Here is an 18919-nt window from a genome sequence, read left to right on the forward strand (position 1 = left end):
GAATCACCCAGGCGCCCCTAAATTTGCTGAATTTAATATTTAGTTTACCTTTGCTTCGACGATAAATGAGATAATGAGAAGTAAAGCCAAGAGTGAGAAATTATGCTACAACAGCTAAGACTCCTTTAAAAACATTTTTTATGAAAACGCAAATCCGCACTGGTGGAAGTGATCACCTTGCGCATTTCAGTAGGCGGCCGCACCCTGACACAGACCCATCCAAGCATGCAGTCCTCGCAAGGCTTCCTCTGACTCACGCAGGACAGGTTAGTGTATTTAAATTTGTTCATACATAACTTGAATTTATCATTCGTCTTTATCCATTTTTCAGCTTGAATTTCCTGTGGCTAACATAAAGTGCTTTCAGAGGTACAATTTAATATTAACATAACTGAGCTATGAATTCCAGTGGATCTGCAGCAGGAATCCTTACCGTTCAGGGTGTAAGGAAACAGGGCCGGACTCACTGCCACATTCTAGTAAGATCACAGCCAGATCGTAGGAGAAGGAGCTCTCACGTTCAAGGCTCGACTTCAAGCGAGTTAAATCGAATGTATTCTCTAAGGCTTTACTGATCAGCCTGTGCTGTGGCGAAGGGGGGGAAGTCCACCAGGAATCTGGTCAGCATAAGCTGGGAAGATCACTGAGGACTACATCAGACGTTTACTGGGCACGGTGTGCCAGACGCGGCGTTAGCTCCTCAGGACCCTCTGCGGAAGGCATCAGGAGCACTTCAGTTAAGGCCTATTCCTTACCTTTTGCCCCTTCCGTTGCGGGGTCACGTTCGTCCGCGAGAAGAACGTGGGGAGCTGGGAACAGCAGCGGCTGAGACTGTCCCCAACTCGGGTCTGCATTTACGCGGGGAGTCCCGGGCTGCGCTGCCTCTTCTCCCCAGCGCCCAGCACTAATCACATCACTTCACACTGCCAAGCCCTCAGGAAACTCCAGAACACCGACTTTTTAAAACCAATGTAGAATCAGCATCTGGAAGGTTGTATGTTGATTCTAAAGGCCGAACTAGCCAGACTGGATTTTTCTTTTTAAGCAGCTTCTTGCTTGGTTCAAGTCAATCTGCATCCAACATCCAACCCTGACAAAATGCGCAAAACTTCAAAAATAAATGAACATTTTTTGGAACAATTTTTATTGGTAATGTACATTTTTGCTTCCTGTGTATTTTCCTATTTATACATTATTATTTTTATTTATTTTATTTTATTTTTAAAGAATTTATTTATTTGACAGAGAGACAGCCAGCGAGAGAGGGAACACAAGCAGGGGGAGTGGGAGAGGAAGAAGCAGGCTCCTAGCGGAGGAGCCCGATGTGGGACTCGATCCCATAACGCCGGGATCACGCCCTGAGCCGAAAGCAGACGCTTAACGACTGCGCCACCCAGGCGCCCCTATACATTATTATTTTTAAAACTATCCATCCTTAACTGCTTCAAAACACTATGGATGACCAAGATTAGCAATGGTTTGATGGCTACTGGGATTGGTTGACTGGTACATGGGGGTTCAGTATACTGTACTGCTTTTGAGTATAAGTAAAGTTATCCCTAAGGTGGGGGAACTCACCTGTAAAGGCCAAATTATGGCATAGCCACATGAATTAAGCAAGTACTAAACCATCTTACAAATAAAACCCAAGCACACGTGAAAATTTCAACATATCTGAAATAATTACTTCTGGGGACACCTGAGTGGCTCGGTCTAGTAAATGAATTATGGTTGTTTTTGGCTTTGTCTGCATTTCCTGAGGTCTTTTCCCCAGTGAGTATAAATTGCTCCTGTACTTCAACTACGTACATACACACTTCTCCTCCCTAGACCAGCTCAGTCCCCCTAATTCTTGTCCCTATGCCCACAAGTATTTTCACACACACTTCCCAACCGGGGCTACAACAGACTGTCTTCTCCAGGGCCTCCACGATTAGCGAGTCTTGGTACTAGGCACCAGGTTCTCGGACTCGTAGCCCTCTCATTAACCCACGTTTGAAAGGTCAAACCCAACCTCTGACAAGCCAAAGGTGTGAAAGGTTCTTATTTACTGTCTTCGCTAGTTAACAAACTGAAGACTGATTTGTTCGTATCATTATTATCTTCTCTGTCCTTTTAGGACGTCTGATGTCCACTCAAGCATTCTTATCATTCAGTTCCCATTGCTCAAAACTAGCTGTTTAAAGAGATTAACTTTTCGTGGGCAATGAGCTTAAAAAATATGCCACTGGGCACACCTGGTTGGCTCCATTGGCAGCCCATCCAACTCTTGATCGTGGGGTTGTTTCGAGCCCCACCTTGGGTGTAGACATGACTTAGAAAGTAATTTAAAAAAATATGCCTCAAAGTGGTTTATTTCCTTAAAAATTGTTTTCCTTTGATAGCTGAAGACAACATCCAGGTGAGGGTTCATTTTTTCATAAAAGGATAACGCTCAAGGCAAGTAGGATCTGCAAGAATCCCCATTCCAATTTTCTACAAAGAACAATCTTTTAGGTATCTATAAGTAAAAACAAAACCAACCCTGGTATACTATTTTTTTAGAAAACTAGTAAATCTCTTTATTATTAGCAATGAGTTCAGAACAATTGAGGAAATCTTCCTGTGACTGTAAACAATGATGACTGTTCCTCAGGGTACTGAGGGTTGGGTAATACAGACGAATGCTGCCAGACAGGTGGAAGGGTTAAAATTCTAGTTTTCTTCCCATTGGTTTTTAGATACCACTTTGAACTGCTACCAAGAGAGAGGTGCTAGAGAAATTCTGGTGCAATGAAACTGTACTAAGTATCCATACACCGGGAGAGGTTTTCAGTTCAATGCTTCCATTTACATATCCCAAACCCCGTGCCGTCTATACTTAGAAATTGAATAAATCTGTGTTTATCATGGTTGCGGCAGCTCCACAGAGTAACCACCACCAGCAACAGGGGAACCTGGCTCCTGGGCCCCTCCCATTCCCTAGTGGTCACCACAGGCTCCTTTGGGTGTCCGTTTATCCCAAGTCAACATCCTCTTTCCATTGACATCCTGTGGTTTCACTGAAGGTCACACTTCACCAGTCCCTGTGAAGTCTGCTCAACATGGCCACTCATGCGGTCTTGCAGAGCTGTGATCCCTCAGGACTCCTGTTTCTAGAGCATTCTTGCCCCCCACCCCTGAATCATTCCAGGGCAAAATAACATGCCAAGCATAGTGAGGTTTACACAGTTTCCAGGTCTTCCCCCGTTCGGTGGTGACCTTGGCCTGGTGCTTTCTCTGGCCCTGGGTTTGCATTTGCCCAATCAGTGCAGGTGTCCACCAGCAGCTCTGAAGACTACTTAGATGGCAAAACAGAAGTGCGGTATGTATGAAATCTCAAACCACACTAGATGTAGTTTTAGCCCATTCAGTACCTGTAAGCTGAATATGAAGGCCAAATAAATATGTATTTAGTTTGCTTCAGAGGATGCTGGCCAGTTTGCCCACCATTAAACCAACTGAAGCACACAAACATCTTCAAAGCACACTGTACATGTGCAAGCATTACAAAAAAATCAAATAGTCCACTTTCAAATTTTAAGAAAACTCTGGGAGAACAAATGTGGTAATTCTTTGGATAAAATTCAAGCCAGAACTTGATTTATGTGCTTCACGAAGTTGTTTCATAATTGAGTTTTTATTGGTTGTTCTGAGGATCAGTACAGACATTTCAATTTGTACACAATTCTTAACATACGTACCGAAAATCTAAAAAATCATGTAGTTGTAATTCTTTTCTAGAAGTTATTCCAGTGACCTTCCAGCTTAAAATTTGGAGGCAAATTTTCCTTAACAGTATATCAAGTACCAATATCTTCAAATGCTGATACACTGTTACATTGTTAAGTCCCATTAATTCACAATTTAATATCATATACACTACATACTCAAATTTTCAATCTTGCACAGCACATTAACAGTGTTACTAGGAAAACTGGACTACCACGACCAAGATGTGACAGACTGCACAAGAATTCTGACAGGGAGAGCCAAGATCTAGGAGTGGTTTTCTTTAGGAAACAATTCTACCAAAAACAACACGGGAACAGAAGTAATTTAAAATATTCAAGACATATTAAATGCACGACTGACTCCAAAATGCCATTTAGTATGCTTGGTATTATAGGATATAAAAACTACCCCATCTATGGAATGTTGAGCTGACACCCAAGACAATCAAAGCCTCCCACATTCAATATCCCACTATTTCCTGGTTGTACCAAAAAATAAACAACCAGCAAATGATTTCACCTCTTAAAAAAAAGCATTTACACTTAAAAAATGGGATGAGGTGGGATTCCCTCCTTCTTAAAAATGTTTCTAGAGCTACTAAAAAACTTGCATTTACAAAATAGTTGATAAAAATATTCCTCTGGATTGTACAAGAAGGGAGACAGGGACCACTGATAAGACATGGTATGCGTATTAATCGGACTTGGCTTCTTTCTCTCCTGCTTCATCGGAGGCTGGACTCTGCAAATCAAAGGAAAAGTAATAATCAAATACTTGATTTGTGTCATTATAATGATCTTTGAGAGCTTCAACATTTAATGTAATGTAAGTTTAACTTATATAGATTAGATCTCGGAAATACAGACGATCCTCATTACATGTAGATTGTGTATTTGTCGATTTGCCTATTCACTAAAATTTATTTGTAACCCCAAAATCAATACTCCTGGCACTTCCACGGACTTAAAAGCATTTTTCTGGTTCATCAACATGTGCCTTCCCAGCTGGGGTGGTGGTTTTAGTTCTGAACTGGTGCCTTTTTTGCAGTTTATTTAGTACCACACATTTCACATCTTTTTTGTGCTTCTTGATGATGTTGGCTTGACAAATATAATAACTGTCTACCAAGCGCAAGAACGTTGTGATGTCCCTTATGGAGAAAATACACATGTCAGAGAGATTCATTCAGGCATAAATTACAGTGCTGTTTCTGTTGGCCCCAAGTTCAATGCTAATGTATCATCAACATGTATTCAACGAAAACACATAAAATAAGGCTATGTCTCGATGGGTTGATGGAAATGTTACCAGAGTGCTGCAGAAATCTAACCCTTTGTTTCCTCCATGTGCAACTGTTCAGTATTCAACCTTCGAGAACACAATCACCATGAAAAACAGGTGTAGTGTGATAACGCGTATTAGAAGGTCAAATTCTTCCCTTATAACTAGACTACTAATCTCATCTCAACATCACATAATATTTGATGTGTGGTTAGAACTACCAATTAAAAGTAAATTCTGATTAGACTCCACAAATCAGAAATAAGTACTTGGGTTGTTCTAACATTTGATCTATAAATCTAAAAGTTTTAAAAATACCCTGAATTATTTATCTTTCCAGGTTTAACCAATATAACATTAAAAAAGAAAAAGGCTTGGCTTAAGAAAAATTATTTATCAAAACTTGTAGCCTACTTGTTTAAGAAAAAGTATCTTCTTTTTATGACTTAAAAAGGTAAAGAATAAGGACACCAAGTCTTTTTATTTGCTTGATTTAAGTTATTTAGTCCTAACAGAAGCAGACACTTTTAAGAAAACTGGACTTCTTTATCAAAAATGAAATGGGAAAAATGTGCCAAATAAGGAATGGATTCAAAACATTTTTGAAGTAATATCTAGATAATAAAAAATTACAGCAGATCTAGAGATGGCAATAATAAAAAGAGCCTAGAATATTTCTTTAAACAAAGTCCCAAGATTATGTGAAAGAAAAAAGAGTATTAAATCACTTAGTAAATTAAATAATTTTTAAAACACACACAAGTAATTACATTAATGAGCCCTGAGTACGATAGTGGATGTGTTACTGGTGAAGTTCTGAGCATATTAAAATTTCTTGTTCACTCATTTAAAGAAGCCAGCAACATATACATTTTCAAATACGATCTAATTCATAAAAACCACCTGTCTATTCACTTGGGAGTCACTATACAAAGCTTTAATATTTTTTAAACAAAGACGGTCTTATCTGCTATATAAAAATATATAACTTATCATCTGTTCAGAGTCCAAATCAACAACACAAAACACTTCTGACCTCCTCATCTTTAGTTTCTCCGTTTTCTGCAGGTAAGTCTTCTTTCGCTTCTTGGTTAGCCACTTCAGCCTGTTTTCCCTTTGCTCCCCTTTTCCCCTTTGTTTGCACTTTTTTGTCTGAAGATTTATCCTAGGGTACATTAAGAATATATTTTAAGTATAACCTTGGCACTTACATTTTCTCACTTGCTATAGTGTCCCCAACAGCTGCCATGTTAATGCTAGGTCGCACAGCAGCCTGAGTGACAAGACCCATCTTTTACAGAAGACACCTCAAAGTCCGTCCGCGCTAGTCAGGACAACACTGTATGCCCAGAACTGCAACAGAACTCGCACTATCAAGTCTCACTAGGCTTACCCTGAGTAACCCTCAAGGCTGGGCTACACTCCTCCTCCACCTCCTCAGTAACCCACTAGTCTCTCAAGTTCCACACGACCGAACCAACGAGGGGAAGAACAGGTGGAGGAAATCTCTTTCCACTGTAACCCTACCCATCCCCAAAGTTCTCTTAAGCTTGAATAATAATCAAATTGTCAAATAATCACTGTCCTGACAAGACATTCACCCTCACAGTAAGACCATTCACCTGAAAACAGCACCATGGTGAATGGTCAGGTTGACTATCCTGCTACAGCTAATCCCTTGATATCATGTAACGAGTAGCTAAAAGGATCAATTGAGTTTATCGTTTTCATTTACATGTTGGAAGAATCTGAAAAGCACACATATTAGTATGACAATAAAAGACATTCAAAATTTAAGCCATTGTTAAGCAACAAAAAACTTTTTGGATACCATCCATCAATGGGGAAGAAGTTTGAACATTTAGTATTTATTCCCTGTAAATAAAGAATGCACCAACAGCCAAATTAAGTTTGGTCACCAGTGAGCTGTATCAAAGTCCCCTGTCAGTACTGACCAATATTTGAGTTAAACAGCCACAGAGACATGCAGGTAGACCTCACAACTTCAAAGCTAAGACTGGGGGAAAAAAACCAGTGTAACGAATTCTGAACCAATGATGGCATTCCATATATAAAGACAACATGACAGCTACTAATAATACACCATCTTTAGAATGAACCATAAATTATTATTATTTTTTAGTGAGCTCTACGCCCAACGTGGGGCTCAAATTCACAACTTTGAGATCATGATCTACCGACTGAGCCAGCCAAGTGGCCCAGAATTAATCTATCAATTATGAAAACAAACGTATTTGGGATAGCACTCCTCACACACTGATATCATGAAGTGTCAAAATCACCTCTGTAGTTAAAAGCTATTCTATAATCTGATTTCTTGAGATTTCTCATTAATTTTCTAACCACTATGGCGATAGTATAAAAAATGTAAATCCTTAGAAGTGAAAACAAAATACACAATAACCTGGATGGAAATAATACCACTTTTAACTAATAACAGGAACAATAGATGAAAAAAAGTAAAACAATGTTTTCCTAATACATGTTTCAATCCCCAAAATACTTGTAAGAAAATTATACAAGTCATAATCTCACAGAGTTTTACATATACTTTAAAAACAGCGTGCCTACACTGTAATCAACACATCAAGTATTTACCTTCCATTAAGGCTTTAAATTGGATTACGAAGGGTGTGCTACCGAAACGCAAGTAAAACAAAGCCCCCACTCCACATTTTTCCTTTGGCGACACTGAGTTGACACATGTTTCTCAAGGAACATGGACATGTAGACTTACCTGTTGGCCTCGCAGTGAGAGAAAGAAATGTGTTGATTACACCTGATGTCCCAAACCCAACTGAGGGTAAAATCTGAGCATTTTCACTAAAAAAGTTTTGGGGGCAAATAAAAATACAGGAAGGGGTAAATAAGGAAGAAAAATTTAAGAGGGAAACAGGCACAGTACTTCAGCCAATTGGTTTATTAAAAAAATCCCAAACAAAAATGGGTAATTATAGTACACAGTTCATTCCATCATTATGCAACAAGATCCGCTATTTTTTTGGCCTTCATGAAAAGTTCCTGTTTTACTTAACTTTTTATACAGAGAGTTATTGTTTCACCTTTTGTGTGAGAAATACCAAGTTAACATACTATGCTTATACCTTCTTTGAATACTTAGAAAAAATAGAACTTTCTACTTAACTTTCACATTCATTTCTGTACAATGTTTAAAATAAAGAGTTGGAAACAAAACCTTTGGTTATGCAGTGCTAGGCTTCCACCTATACTTCCACAAAAGGGGTCTAACACCAAACTCTCCCTCAAGTTTTAACTGCACAGAAATTAATCATACCACGAATTTCCCCTAAGACAGTGACAGCTTTGCAGAGGACAGTTTCAATGCTACACCCAAAATCAAAGTTGTAATGATTTACATACACTGTGCTTTCTCAACATAAGTTTTCGAACATTACATAAATGCCAGAACTTCATTTCAGAGACCTTCAATGCGAACAATGCAATCGTGAATCGATTCCAGGCAAACAACTCTAACGAGGTTAGGGTTAACTCAGTTTCTTAGGGTAAAACGCTGTAGTGTACTCCTTTATACATAGTTACAAAACAGACAAAACACAATACTTATGTTCTCCGAGAACACCGTCTCGGTGTACCCCCTGCACACAGGATTGAGAACTTTATCCGCAAAAACCTACACTTTAGGTCTCAACCGTGGCTTTCAGGTTATCAAGAGGATTAAGCACAAGTCTACAACCAACGGGCCAGCGCTCACCATGACGTACACAACAACGCCAGAACGGATTTCCTTCGTCAGCTAGACTTACGAGTACTTTCGGTCGTCTGAAGTCTCAAATTCTGCAGCACCATGAACGCGACACGTTATATTCTCGTAAAAAAAACAGTGGCACCATATCATTATTATTAGTTTTTCTTACCCAGCCCAGAAAAGGTAACAGGTTGGTCACTGTTACCATTACGATATAAAATTTAAGTAGGAAAATAGGAGACAACGTCCACATTTCAGGCAAGTATGACATCTGAGACTCTCGGAGTCAAGAGCTTAATCACTAACAATGTCACAAGACCTAAGAGTCGCTGGGGATGGCTTTCTAGTAGGAAAAAGACACACGTCAAGCAGCGCCGCAGCAGCTCCCAGACACCGCGCGCGGTCTCCCAAGTTTGGAGCCTACCTTTCCGGCCGCCTTTTTTGGCTTCGTTTCCACTTTCGCAGGAGCAGGTTTCTGAAAGGCAAAGGCAGCACTGAGTGTCTTCACCGGGCACAACCCCGCGGAAAAGAAACGGTTACGGGGCTCGCTCTACTTACAGCCGACAACCTCGCCGACCTCCTCTTGGGCTTTAGGAGAGAAAAGGACAAGGAGTGAGGGGTGAAGCGCAAACGGGACCCACCCCCCGGCAGAGGCGCGGGCTCTTACCTCCTCCTTCGCCGCCCCCTCGGCGGAGCTGACCTGCGGAAGGAAGCACACGCGCGAGTGGGCGCAGCCCGCAAACAAAAGTGCCCGCGCGCCCCGCGCCCGCCCCACGCCCGCCCGCCAGAACAATGCCCGGCCGCGTGACGTCAGCGGCTTCCCGCCGCCGCGTTCGAATCTCCCACCCGGCTCCTCGGCCGCCGAACGTTCCAGAACGCCGCGCCCGGGCCGCCGCGCGCGCGCACGCAGCCAGCCCGCCCGCCCGCCAGCTGCGGGTCCCGGGGCGCCCGTCGGGCCCAGCGCCGCCGTGAGCGCGGCGGGCCTCGGGCCTCGTAGGGGCGGCCGCGGCGGGCCAGGCGGCGGAGGGCGCGCGTACGGGCCGCGGCCGCCGCTCACCTTCCTCTTGGGCATCGTGGCGGCGGGGCGGGCGCGTGCCGGGTGCCTGCGGGCAGCGGCGCGCCGAGAGCCTTCGCGAAGCTGGGCTGCCTGGCCGCTGCCGCTCCTCCCGCCGCCCGAGCTGCTGCGACCCGCCGCGGGGGCGGTGGGAGAACCGGATGGAACCGGATTGGGAGCCCGCCCCCTCCCCCCCCCCCGCGTCCCCCGGCCGTGGGCTCCCCCTCCCCGCCGGCCGGGCCGCCCCCCGCCCCCGCCCATTGGCTGTGGGGCCCACCGCGCCGCGGCCCGCGCCCGGAATAGGTGAGGCGGGCCGTCACTCGACCACTGCGCCCCGCCCCCGCTCCCGGCACCCCCACCCCCACCCGCCGTCTCGCGGGGCCCCAGACCCAGGCGAGGGGGGCGGGGCCCCAGAGGCCGCTCTCACCTCACGGTAGTTTGTTTGAAGCCGAGCCGCAAAGTGCGGTCTGCGCGCCGATTGGCGGAGTCCCGCCACGTGATAGCCGGGTGACCCCACCCACAACCTCCCTGGTTACCTGGGTACTCCTAACGCCCAGAGAGCCCCAGGGACCGAGTTCATCTCCTCTAGTGTGAGTTGGGATGGAACATTTATAGTTAGTCTAATAAACTGGGAAGGGAGAGACAATGGATTCAAATGCGAGCCAAGTTCTCCCTCCTCGGGCGGTAAGAAAGACTATCTATGGGCCCTCGGGAAGCAGGCCTTCGGGAAGCAGGTCTTATTGCGCAGGCGCCAGAGGGGAGGTCGTGGGAAGTAAAGCTAGCGCGCGGGCTCAGCGCCGGGTGCCGCTGCGCAGGCGCTGGTCTTTGCGACGTCTCTCGGCTCGCGGCTGTCCGGAGTCCGGGCTCCGCTGCTAGGTTGCTCTGGGTCGCTCTTTCTCTGTCGCATTCTTTAGATCGTCTGTTCCTTGAGAGGCCGGGGTACCCACCGTCCCCAAGACGTGTCCTCTCGCAGACGCCTGGGCCGGCCGATCTCTCCAGCGCTGAAGTGAAGCGGGAAGCAAGCACACCCGCTCCAGCCCGTTTTTGCTCCCCTAAGCACCTTTTTAAAGTGGAAAAAGAGCATCAGGCTTGGCGGGGGCTGGGGGTGGGCGGTGATCTGGGAAGCCCGGAACCAGATCGCGTATTATCCAGTTTCTTTAATAAAGAAGAAAATTACGTTTAAAAGGACAAATTGTGTGGGCTTACATTTTTAAATCAGAATTGTCAGCTGGGATTCTTGAAAAGAAGGAAACGTTGGAGTAATTTGCGTCCAAAAGATAGGAAACAGATCAGATGTCCCTCATTTGAGAGGCCCGGATAAACTATGGAACCATCGCATCATGTAATAGCGAGCTGCAACAGAGAGAGATGAGGCAGCTGCTTACTGAGGAAGTCAATTTCAAAACCGCTAGTCAGGTGTTGCACCTCCTGACCTCAGTACCTAGCGTCTTCCCTTCTCAGTCATGGAAGCCTGAAGTCCAGAGTGGCTTATAAAAGCCCCTGCAATTTGGTCCAGTTCAATGATTTTCATCGCTGCGCCTTCTGTTTCACCTTCCCGTTCTCAGTCAGGCCAGGCACCGCCTGCTTCTCGGAGCCTTGGCACCTGCTGTTCCTGCTGCCTCAGACCAGTGTGGCTCTCTTCCTCATTAGGGTCTTTGCGCAAATATCACCCTCTCAGTGAGGCCTGACTTGACCTTTAAGTTTAAAATTGCAACTCCCCGTCTCTGATCTCTGCCTTATTTTCTACAGGGTTCCTACTGAATATATAGCTATATTGAGTATGAAGTTATACATTCATCGTGCACCTCAGGAAGAATTTTCAAAGTGGTGCCAGTGGTTGCTTCTGTGGAAAACAACTGGGAGCCGGGTAAGATTAAAATTTACACTTTTCTCTTTATTTCCCCACTCCTATCTGCATTACAAAAAAAAAAAAAAAAAAGGTGACTGAGTTTGTGGCACCTGCCCTGTCCCAGGCATTATGTTAGGCCCTGGGGTGGAGAGACAGCAGACAGCACATGTATGGCAAGGACTCTGGATGGTAGTTTAGCGGAGAGACAAGGCACCCACACTGTCCTAGCAAGGGAAAGGGGAAGCCACAAGCGGGGGGACAGCACAGACCAGGGCATGCAGAGGCACTAGAATGTGATAGTCCTCCAGGGCCTGCTAAATGGCAGTGGTGGATCCATGGAGAATGGACAGTGACAATTAGAGAAAAGAGGCAAAATGAGAAAGGCAACCTGCAGAAGGCATTTGATGCCAGGCTAAGGGGTTTGGCCATTATCCAAGGAGACATTGCAAGGTCTTAAGAAGAGAATGACAGGCTGAGATCTGAACTTACCTTTTATTTATTTATTTGTTTATTTATTTTTAAAGATTTTATTTATTTATTTGACAGAGAGAGACAGCCAGCGAGAGAAGGAACACAAAGGGGGAGTGGGAGAGGAAGAAGCAGGCTCCCAGCGGAGGAGCCTGATGTGGGGCTCTATCCCAGAACGCCAGGATCACGCCCTGAGCCAAAGGCAGAAGCTTAACGACTGCGCCACCCAGGCGCCCCTGAACTTACCTTTTAAAAAATTTTCTCCCATGAGAATTTAAGATGCAGTAGCCCAGAGGTGACAAACCGGTGGCCTATGATGTTTGCTTTGGGCCAGATTTTTTTTTTTAATTGGCCAACATAAGCATGTGGAACAACCGGAACTCAATAGGAAAGCCACTTGGCAGTATCTTTTAAAGGTAAGCAAGTACTCCATGACTCAGTAATTCACTCCTAGAAATACACCCAACAACATTGCTTTCATCTGTTCACTAGAAGGCATGAGTAGAATATTCATAGCTGACCTATTTTCATAGGCCCAACCAGCAGCAGCCTAAATGTCCATCAACAGCAGAGTAGATGAGTGAGTGGAAGACTATTAGCCATGACAAAGAGCCATCTACACTTACAACAGTGCAGGTGCGTCTCACAAACACAAAGGTGAAAGCAAGATGCCAAATCCAAAAGAATACATGGTGTGATTCCATTCATATAACATACGAAGGCAGGCAAACGAATCTAGTCCGTTAGAAGTCAGAATGTTAGTGCCTCTTTGGGGGCGGGGTGGGGAGCTATGACTGGATGAGAGAGACTTTAGGGGGCTGGTCATGTTCTGTTTCTTGGTCTGGATGTTGGTTGCCCTGTTGTGTTTGCTTTGTGAATATCTTTTTTAATCTTTTTGTTTTTCATATATTTTTATTGTCCATTACAAGGTCTTCTTTTATTTTTATTTATTTATTTATTTATTTATTTATATATGTATTAAGACTTTACTTATTTATTTGGGGAAGAGAGTGAGTGGGAGGGAGAGGGAGAGAGAATCTGAAGCAGACTCTGCCCTGAGCTTAGAGCCCACTCAGGGCTTGACCCTAGGACATGAGCCAAGACTGAGAGTTGTACGCTTAACCGATTGAGCCACCCAGGTGCCCTGTCACTTTGTGAATATTAATTGAGCTGTGCACTTAGGTATACATTTCTGGATATATATATTAGCAATGAAGTTTTCAAGTTTTGTTGGTTTTTTTTAGTAACATGTCAAAATCAGATGATTTCACGTACAGATTCAGCTCTTCGACTTCTCCTGGCCTCCTTTGTGTGTGCATTCCAAGGGCTTCACTTGACCTTGTAACTTGTAAAAAGGCACTCTATCCAGTTTGCTAGGGTCCCGGTCCCGCCAGTTTTTCTCACCTGTATTTTCTGCCTAGCCTCTGAAGACATTTCGGTTTGTGATGCCTGTGTATAAACATGGGTAATTATAGACACCATTTTTTATATTTCTGTTTATTTTTGGAAGAAATATTTATGTGGTTCAAAATTCTAAGGGTACAAATCTATTTCCAGAGAAGTCTCTGTTCCACGTTTGTGCTCCTATATATTAGTTCTCCCATGGAGAAAATAATGCTGCTCTTTGTGTACCCTTCCAGAAATATTTTGTGCGAATACAAGCAAGTGAATCTGTGCTTTCTGTCCCCCTTGTTTTCCCCTCTGTTTGGCACCTTGCATTTTTCCCTTCATGGAGTCTGTTTCCTATTAGCACTTACCAGAGTCCTTCTTTTACTGCTGAATTGTATTCCACTGTATAGATGTACCAAACATTTTTACACCAATTCTCTATTGATTTGACTTTCAAATAGTGTCCAGTCTTTTGTTCCTTCAAAGGATGCTGCAACATATAACCATGAACATCGATGTGCTTTTCCTATAAAACCGGAGAGCTGGCCCACTTGTTGCTAAAACTAAACACGTACCCAACCCACGCACTACAACTAGGCAGCCCTTGGTCAAAAGTCAGACTCTGTGCTGGATGATCCAGACTGTCGGATAACCGCACGGAAACAACATTTTAAAAATTCCTCAAGAACCCTCAGGATCTTTGTATCCATTCGCACAAGTGTCCTCACCACCACTGCACCCTGCACTCCACATGCCCCGCTTTGGAAAATCGTGCGCTGATGCAGGCTGGTTGATGGTACAGGGTGACTGAGGTTGTCTAGAGAGGAGAATCCCGAGCCTAATCTAAGGCAGAACTGCTGGCGATAGGCAGGGTTCCGAGGGAAACTGAGAGAGTGAAATCAATAATAGTGAGCAGTTTGCCTCCCCTGTGTCAGGTGTCCTAGGTGCTGAGGATGTAGCTGTGAACACAGGAGTTAAGCCACCTGTCCTCGTGGGGCTGTCATTCTAGTGGGAGTACAATAAAGACGTGAACAAGATACTTTCACATAGCAATGGTGCCTTGAAGGAAGGAAAAGTGTCACAATATGCAGCATGCTGGAGGTGTGCCGAATGGGGCTGCTGCCGATGGGGGAGTCGGAGAGGGCCTCTGAGGGGAGAAGTGAAGGGTCAGGTGTCCTGGGCCTTTGGTTGCTCTGCAGGAATAGGCTTCAGGACAGAGGAAACAGCTAGTACAAAGGTCCTGAGGTAGGGTCAGCCTTGGCGTGTTCGAAGAAGAGAAATGTGCGTAGAGAAGCAGACAGGGGCGAGGATGTGTGAGGCAGTGAGGAAGCAATGAAGGGCTGCAGTGGGAACTGATGTCACTGGTCTGGACTCCCAAGTGGAGGTGAGGTCAGCTTGAGAGGTTAACACATGAAGTCAGTTGTTGCCAGAAGACATCTGACCAGAAGAGACCTTGTAAAGCAGTCTAGCCAAGGAACGTTGGCTTCGGGGAAGGAGGTCTGTGGAAGGAGGGATTTGGGATATCTTTTGGTGGTGGGGGCGGGGGACTGACAAGACTCTTCAGGGGACTGGGGCCAGGGAGAGGAGAGAGACTTTTGGCTATGAGCAGTAGAAACCCAATTAGCATAAGCGTAAGGAAATGGATTATCTCCCATGGCTGAATGTTCTGGACTGGAAGATTCAGCAGCTTAATGTGTTGTCACGGTCTAGGTTCTTTTCTCTCTTCTGTTGTGCCTCTTTCTGACTTAGCTTCATCCTCAGTTGGAAGTGGAATCCCACGCATCACATCCAGATTTATAACAGCCAGAGAAAGAATGTCTCTTTTCCCAGAAGCCCTCTCTCGATTGCCTTTACTTCTTGCCCAGAATTGGGTCACATGCAAGGGGAACAGGACACCCTTAGATCAAATCAAACCCACCCCTGGAGTTGGAGGTAGGGCCAGGAATGGAGGGAATGGATACCTGAGCAAAATAAGGTCTCTGTTAGGAAGGATAAGGAGGGCAATGGGCTGAGACTCGTGTGCCCACTAGGCTGTGTGGATGGGGAGCAATTCACCCAGCGAGGGATGAAAGAAGAGGTGTGCAGGACCGTGGAGAGGTCACATGGAGATTGTAAAGTGCCCCCTACCTTGACAATGTACGATGTCACCGATTGTCCTGATGGAGCAGTTTCAGTGAGTGGTAGGACAGAAACCAGGTTCAAGTTAGAAAGGGGAGGGGACAAGAGGAACTGAGAATGTATTCCAGCCCCCACTGTGCTGTGCTGTGCCACACTTCTGGAGAGAAGCCCAGTCTCTGGGCCAGTGTGTCTGGGGAGCGAAGACAGAAGATAAACTGTGGTAGGTGTGAGACGAGCCTGTGAGCAAGAGCGGGTATGAGGGAGATGATGTCGGAACACCGAGTGCCTACTGGTCACTGCGCTGTTGGGTATCCCAGCTGTTGTGGGAGAGTGAGATGCAAGGGGAGCAGAGGAGAGCAAAACTACAGGGCCCCATGCAGAGCTTTTGACGACCACTATGCTGAATGAGTTGGCCAGAAACGCCGGAACGCAGCCCTAAGATGACCAATAGTGGTAGGAGTCACCATGCATTGTATGTTTCTAGCCTGGTTGCAAACTTTATGGCTTCATGACTATATAAATAATTATTATTAGCTAAGATAATTGGAATTACTGTTATTATGAGCTTCCTGTTCAACAGTCCATAGTCCTGATTACTATTTTAGGAAAAACACTAAGCCAGCTACAAATTGGTCATGTTATTCTTTTCTGCTCGCAGGTGAATCTTGCCTTTCCAAACATGGAAAGGAAGCTTCTTAGCCTGTGCCGGCTGCTGTAGCAAAATACCATAGACTGTGGGCGGCTTATAAACAACAGACGTTTATTTCTCGCAGTTCTGGAGGCTGGGACGTCCAAGGTCAAGGCTCTGGTAGTTGCGATGTTTGGTGAGAACCTGTTTCCTGGTTCATAGATGGCTGTGTTCTCGCCGTGTCCTCAACTCGGGAGAAAGGGGAAAGCAGCTCTCTGGGGTCTCTTTATAAGGACGCTGATCCCATTCACAAGGGCTCCACCCCCATGATCTAGTCACCTCCCAAAGCCCCCCACCCCCCAGATACCATCCCAATGGGGATTAGGTTTCAATGTTTGAATTTTGGGAGCACACTTTCATCTCAGGAACACTCCCTGCATCTCTTCCAGATCACTCAGCTTCTGTGGTTTCCAGAGAGAATCACCCCGTCAAATGGGCAGCCACTTCATACTATTTGAGACTTGAGCAGAAATATTCTACTCCATTGTGAAGGGGCACTTGTTATCCCTGACTCTGGAGATCGCATGAAGGAGTTCAAGGTTCCCCTGGTTTCTGTGAACTCTGAAGGCAGAGGCAGTGGTAAAAATGTGTTCAGCTGACATGGTTTGAGGGATGCCCCATTCGTAACCTACAGGAGGACACGGTTTCCTTTGGTTAGACATTGCCCCACATCTGTGGTTTGGAGTGTTGGCCAGAATAACAGCTAAAAGCCAAAAAAAAAAGTTCTCTTAATGCTACTTCTACATTATTCAGATACATTTGACTCTGGAGCAACATGGGTTTGAACTACAGGGGTCCACCTATATGCAGATTTTTTTCGATACACACACTAGAGTACTGTAAACGTATTTTCTCTTCCGTACGATTTTTTAAATTTTCTTTTCTCTAGCTTGATTATAAGAGTACAGTATATAATACGTATAACGTACAAAATTTGTGTTAATTGGCTGTTAATGTGACTGGTAAAACTTCTGAAACAATAGGCTATTAGTTGTTAAGTTTTTGGGGAGTCAGAAGTTATGGATGGATTTTCAACTGCATGGGAGTTAGCTCCCCTAACCCCTGTGTTGTTCAAGGGTCTTTTGAAATAAATGTGTTTTTCTGAGTCCTTTCTCAGAAGCATTATAACTGATGAAGACTTCACTTTGATGTAATTTGCATTAAGGAAAAAACAGGAGAGGGAAGCTAATGTGACATTTCATTATAGTCAAATAATCTAAAGTGTTATTCCCATCTGAATGTCTTCTCATTTTCCTTTCCATTCAGAGAAGCCAGATACAGCATTGTTAGCAAAAATAGATGAGCCTGACTCTTGACTTCATTTTTAATTTTTCACATTTCTATAAATTTGAAATTATTTTAAAATAAAAAAATTTTGAAAGCTAATGAAAGATTTATGTAGAGATACATGTCTTCTGGACATATTCCAGAGCCTGGGAAAATTTGAGAAGTAAATGAAATAAATTGCACTAATGCTAATAGTATTTTAAACTACTCAATTTTGCATGTTCGGAAGGGCATAGCCTAACAGAGACTTAAAAACATTTAAAAGGTTATTTGGTTCTACCAGTATTTTTCTTAAATTGAAGTAAAATTCATATAACATGCAACTGTGTTTTTAAAGGTTTTATTTATCTATTTGAGAGAGAGAACAAGAGTGAAAGAGCACAAGCAGGGGGAGGGGCAGAGAGAAGCAGACTCCTGCTGAGCAGGGAGCCTGATGCGGGACTCGATCCCAGGACCCTAGGATCATGACTTGAGCCAAAGGCAGACGCTTCACTGACTGAGCCACCCAGGTGCCCCTGCAGCTAACTATTTTTAAGTGTACAATCCAGTGGCATTAGTACATTTACAATGTTGTTCAATCACTAAGTGTACTACTTTTAAAGATAATTTAACATTTACATTTAAAATTTTTATGTGTTTTTTAACAAGTTAGGAAACACAGCAAATTAGCTCAGATTACAAGCTGTTACATTTTTCTGTCTGATTATCTCCTAACACACGTGTACGTATGCTTCTGTGTGCTCACACTCGAGACTGCTTAAATATTCAGCTACACTGAAATGTAGTTTTCCAGGAGATCCTGACACTTCATTCCTCATTAGCTGTCTTGGATCCTAAAGCAGGCTGCCAACAGACAGGACACATGCAAGTCTCTGACAGCTAATGAGCACCATGAGGCCATGAAATTTGTGCATTTGAGGTCACTGCCTGTGCTTGGTTTGTGCCAGTCACCGAAACAAACACTGCAGATTTTACTTAATCCACCTGAGCGCTGATGTACCTCTAGTTCTTAATGGAAAAAAATGTCAGTCTGCTCTGTGATTCAACCCTGTATGTGACCACTAGCACCACCACCACCATCACCACCACCACCACCATCACAACCACTATCATCATCATCATCACCACCATCACCCCTACCATCATCACAACCACTATCATCATCATCTTCATCACCATCATCACCATCATCACCATCACCACCACCATCACCACCACCATCATCACAACCACTATCATCATCATCATCACCACCACCACCACCATCATCACCACCATCACCAC

At 44.4% G+C, this 18919-nt stretch overlaps 2 protein-coding genes across 2 annotated transcripts in view; one reads left to right on the forward strand and one right to left on the reverse strand.

Annotated features, from left to right (window-relative positions):
- Nucleotides 1-3639: 3639 nt before the first annotated feature.
- On the reverse strand, nucleotides 3640-10011 carry HMGN1 (high mobility group nucleosome binding domain 1). Its single transcript, XM_045813528.1, has 6 exons — nucleotides 9840-10011; nucleotides 9450-9482; nucleotides 9341-9370; nucleotides 9207-9257; nucleotides 6071-6199; nucleotides 3640-4494 (listed from the first exon to the last, which is right to left on the reverse strand). The coding sequence occupies exons 1-6, from the start codon at nucleotides 9852-9854 to the stop codon at nucleotides 4447-4449; spliced, it is 306 nt and encodes a 101-aa protein (XP_045669484.1). The 5' UTR covers nucleotides 9855-10011; the 3' UTR covers nucleotides 3640-4446.
- Nucleotides 10012-10352: 341 nt separating this feature from the next.
- The window catches only part of GET1 (guided entry of tail-anchored proteins factor 1), a 42643-nt gene continuing 34076 nt past the window's right edge, over nucleotides 10353-18919 (forward strand). The window contains exons 1-3 of the mRNA XM_045813486.2: nucleotides 10353-10520; nucleotides 11586-11703; nucleotides 12232-12569. The gene's annotated coding sequence lies outside the window, so the exon portion shown is untranslated. The remainder of the gene's footprint in view (nucleotides 10521-11585; nucleotides 11704-12231; nucleotides 12570-18919) is intronic.

This window comes from Ursus americanus, chromosome 4, assembly GCF_024610735.1.
Source record: "Ursus americanus isolate L20-20 chromosome 4, mUrsAme1.1.p, whole genome shotgun sequence".
In the NCBI taxonomy this organism is placed as follows: domain Eukaryota; kingdom Metazoa; phylum Chordata; class Mammalia; order Carnivora; family Ursidae; genus Ursus; species Ursus americanus.

Excerpts from the sequence above, each read along its gene's own strand:
- HMGN1 (XM_045813528.1), bottom strand. Across the intron at positions 6,200-9,206 it reads CAAAAAAGGCGGCCGGAAAG|GATAAATCTTCAGACAAAAA; the intron begins GTAGGCTCCAAA and ends AATGTACCCTAG. Across the intron at positions 4,495-6,070 it reads GAGAAACTAAAGATGAGGAG|AGTCCAGCCTCCGATGAAGC; the intron begins GTCAGAAGTGTT and ends TTTGATTTGCAG.